Genomic DNA, 4,596 nt, shown 5'->3' with positions numbered 1-4,596 from the left:
AGTAAGACAGGAGAACCCATTTCAACATGACAGAGAGTAAGACAGGAGAACCTATTTCAACATGACAGAGAGTAAGACAGGAGAACCTATTTCAACATGACAGAGAGTAAGACAGGAGTCCCTGACCTTATCTTCTCTCAAGAAGATGTCTGGTAGGCCCATTTAAATACCTTTTTTGGACATTTCAAGATAGCAGATGTTTGAGTTGGGTCTATTAACACAGCTGTGAGTTGTTATTTTTTTCATTTTTTCATTTTTGACAAAATGAGCACTCCTGGAAGTGACAGATTTTGACTCATATTGAGTGATGAGACTGAGTTATTTAAAAACACTTTTTCAACATTTCAAGATGGCAGTTAGTTCAGTTTGATCTTATTAAAGACAAATGAATCCACTGTGTCTGCCTTTCTACTGTGAAGACAGGTTCTACTGCCCCCTGCTGTCTGTTGATGGTACTACTACTAGACACAGCGGCAGAATAAATTAAACTAGACATTTGTTTTCATCTCAAAACCAGAGAGCAACCGCTGTCCGGTGAAGTCCACACAAAGCTATTGCATGTAACCAAACAGTTAGGTGACCTGCAGCACGGTCAAAGCAAAATATATGTTTCAGACGTTTTAGGGACGACAAAACGACTATTGCTTTAAAACGACACAGAGAGTTCAGCACCTACAGTTACGATCTGTCTTTAATTTTGACCTTTTTTAAAACCATAAACTTGGATTAGCACAGCTAACACAGCTAGCACAGCTAGCACAGCTAACACAGCTAGCACAGCTAACACAGCTAGCACAGTTAGCACAGCTAGCACAGCTAACACAGCTAGCACAGCTAACACAGCTAGCACAGCTAACACAGCTAGCACAGCTAGCACAGCCAACACAATCAAAGGAAGCCAAATACTCACTGGCTTCCCTTGCCTTCAACGCTACGGGCAGCAACAATGTTATACTCTTTATGACCAGACAGCATCAGACAGGACTGAGACAGACTGTTTCACTGTCCAGACAGGACTGAGACAAACTGTTTCACTTATCAGACAGGACTGAGACAGACTGTTTCACTGACCAGACAGCATCAGACAGGACTGAGACTACCCCAAAGACAACGTGTGTGAAGCAAGAGCTTCCTGTGACAACCGGAAGTTGTTAAAAACAGCCTAGAGCTATTGTCATATGGCCACCTGCAGATAGTGAAAATTAAGCAACTCAACCTTGTGTCATTCAGTCAATTATTAAAGTAGAGACTTCTTATTCAGGATTCTGTTTATGTCTACCCCCAAGACAACGTGTGTTGAGTAAGAACTTCCTGTGACAACCAAAGACACTGTATACTGGATAAGCAATCACTTGAAAAACTACAAACCTCAGATTTCCTCACTTCCTGGTTGGATTTTTCTCCGGTTTTTGCCTGCCATATGAGTTCTGTTATACTCACAGACATCATTCAAACAGTTCTGGAAACTTCAGAGTGTTTTCTATCCAGATCTACTAATTATATGCATATCCTACATTCTGGGCCTGAGTAGCAGGCAGTTTACTATGGGCACGCTTTTCATCCGGACGTCAAAATACTGCCCCCTATCCCAAAGAAGTTAACTCTCCTCCAAACAAGCTTCAATGCCATACAACACTCCACCCGTGGCCTCCAACTGCTCTTTAAACGCTAGTAGAACTAACTTTAAGCATCAGCTATCTGATCAGCTTACCGATCGCTGCAGCTGTACACAGCCCATCTGTAAATAGCCCATCCAACTACCTAGCTCATCCCCATGTTTTTATTGACTTTTTTTGCTCTTTTGCACACCAGTATTTCTACTTGAACATCTATCACTCCAGTGTTAAATTGTAATTACTTCACTACTATGGTCTATTTATTGCCTTGCCTCCGTACTCCATTTGCACACACTGTATATAGATTTTTCTATTGTGTTATTGACTGTTCGTTTGTTTATCCCACGTGTAACTCTGTTGTTTGTGTCGCACTGCTTTGCTTTATCTTCACCAGGTCGCAGTTGTAAATGAGAACTTGTTCTCAACTGGCCTACCTGGTTAAATAAATAAATAAAATCTTAACTTTATTGACAACACCCAAATGGATACTTTTATTAACGTGGTTCTTCTATAATTACACATAATTCATAATACTGTAGCAAACATTATATTAAACAGGACATTCAAACAAGCCTTACAATTATAATCCAAAGTATTGTGAAATGCACTCATAAGCAACCTGGAAATGGAGGTTACTCCCCTGAGTTTAACCCCATTCACTTTCAGAATACATTGTGAAAAACTAAAATCTTTGCTCGCCATTTTTGCTCCAGGCAGATATAGTACATCCATAACAAGTGGTTTCCTCATTAGCTGGAGGAGTTTCTATAACCAAATTGCATGTGCATCGCACTCGTGCCGCAATTTTAGCAAACACAGAAAGGGGCCTATATTGGAGACCAAAAGTCGTCTGGCACACTGCTTAGAGTTTCAACAACATGAATAACGTATTTCTAGCCTACAATCATCTATGTTACTACTCATGTGAAAACAAGACAATATATGACTATTCTTGCTCATTTTAAGACAATTGTCAAATAATTTTTACATTCATTACAGACGTCAATTGTTGTCCAACATCATGGCTCCGCTGTTGGCATCACCTTTTACAGTGGATTACCGCTGTTGTGGGCCTTTAATCATCTGTCTGACTTTGTTGTTCACACAGGAGAGATACGGGACTATCGTGGATCCTCTGGGGAGCCTCAACAACCTCATGATGCTGAAGAGGCAGAGAAGAGTCTCTCCAGATCAGAACACCTCAAGCAACACCTGCAAAGACCCACAGGGAAGAGAACTCACTGCTGCTCTGACTGTGGGAAGAGATTCACCTCATCAGGCATTAAAATTCATCAGAGAATCCACACAGGAGAGAAACCTTATAGCTGTAGTCAATGTGGGAAGAGGTTTACTCAGTCAACCAGCCTGATATCACACCAGAGAATACACACAGGAGAGAAATCTTATAGCTGTGATCAATGTGGGAAGAGTTTTAGTCAGTCTCGCTATCTGACAGTGCACCAGAGAACACACACAGGAGAGAAATCTTATATCTGTGGTCAATGTGGGAAGAGTTTTACTACATCTGGCTCTCTGACTTCACACCAGAAAATACACACAGGAGAGAAACCATATAGCTGTCATCAATGTGGAAAAGGTTTTTGTCAATCTAGAGATCTGACAGTGCACCAGAGAACACACACAGGAGAGAAACCTTATAGCTGTGATCAATGTGGGAAGAGTTTTACTACATCTGGCTCTCTGACTTTACACAAGAGAACACACACAGGAGAGAAACCTTATAGCTGTAATCAATGTGGGAAAAGTTTTACTCGGTCAAGCAGCCTGATATACCACCAGAGAACACAAACAGGAGAGAAACCTTATATCTGTGCTCAATATGGGAAGAGGTTTGGTCGATCTGGGCAGAGGACTGTACACCAGAGAACACACACAGAAGAGAAACCTCATAGCTGTGCCCAGAGATAATCTGATAAAAGATCTCTGATCAAATATCAGAGAATACATACATGAAGGAGTTGTTTCATGATATAAATGAAATTAAATCTCACAATGTAGAATGTTTTAACATTGTAGTCGGAGATTTTTAATGATGTCACAATGTAGAACCCTAAACGTTTGTCCCCTGTTCTATTGATTTCAACATGATATGGATATTAGCCTCAGGGGGAAAATCCAGGCTCTGAAATGGAAGAGTTACTATTTATGTGATTTAATAAAAAGTGACTAACACAAATAGAGTTGTGTTACACTTACCATGTTGGTGACTCACTTCAATCACAATGCAACACTTCAAAATGTAGCCAGCTGTTTTCTACCAGTTGTCCTCTAACCAGTGATGTACACATTATTCCCAGATTCCATGTGGTTTTTGAGTTGTTACTTTTAACAGGAAGTGCAACCTCATCTCCCTCCTGTCGTACAATTGATTTCAACATGATATTAATGAGTGATGACAAATTAGTGTCGATCATTCCTTTGTGTAGCGACCCCTACATTTAAATGCATCACTCCAAAATGTAGCTGACTGTCTTCTGCAGGTTGTCCTCTAACCAGTGAGGTGAAATATATCTCCCATTTCCATGTGTTTTTTTAGTTGTGTTAGTTTCAACAGCACGTACAACCTGATTTCCCCCCTAATCGATATCAGTGATTTATTGCTACTTATCAAAACAACAGCGTTTCTGGTGCTTGTGCAGTTTATAAGGAGCTTGGTTTAAAAAATTACAAGTAATATGATTATTGTGGCAGATGTTTGTGTATATAGCACATGTTATGTTTAGTTTTTCAATATATCCCAAACTGTTTCTGCATATTGGTTATTGATGTAGACAAGTTAAAACTGGGTTTTGACATTGGGGATATCCCACCAAATATTTCATATTTACATTTCATGTAACATTTAGTAATGATAATTATTTATGCAACCAACTGACAATTTTTTGTGCAATTATATTGACATTGTTGCCCTGCTTTTAGAATATCAGGGTTCATTCTCACAAGGGTGGGTAGCCATAAA

General features: G+C 39.8%; 1 protein-coding gene across 1 annotated transcript; it reads left to right on the top strand.

The window, feature by feature from the left end:
• The first annotated feature begins 385 nt into the window (after positions 1-385).
• LOC145877300 (uncharacterized) lies at positions 386-3,745 on the top strand. Its single transcript, XM_082972609.1, has 2 exons — positions 386-452; positions 2,785-3,745. The coding sequence occupies exons 1-2, from the start codon at positions 386-388 to the stop codon at positions 3,543-3,545; spliced, it is 828 nt and encodes a 275-aa protein (XP_082828735.1). The 3' UTR covers positions 3,546-3,745.
• The last annotated feature ends 851 nt before the right edge of the window (positions 3,746-4,596 follow it).

Source organism: Salmo salar, unplaced genomic scaffold, assembly GCF_965601325.2.
Source record: "Salmo salar unplaced genomic scaffold, fSalSal1 ptg000838l, whole genome shotgun sequence".
Lineage (NCBI taxonomy): Eukaryota > Metazoa > Chordata > Actinopteri > Salmoniformes > Salmonidae > Salmo > Salmo salar.
This window is presented reverse-complemented; position numbering and strand designations above follow the sequence as displayed.

Bases quoted from the DNA above. Each gene is read 5' to 3' on its own strand.
- LOC145877300 (XM_082972609.1), top strand. From the start codon at position 386: ATGAATCCACTGTGTCTGCCTTTCTACTGTGAAGACAGGTTCTACTGC. The intron at 453-2,784 runs GTACTACTACTA...ATGATGCTGAAG, and splicing joins CCCCCTGCTGTCTGTTGATG to AGGCAGAGAAGAGTCTCTCC.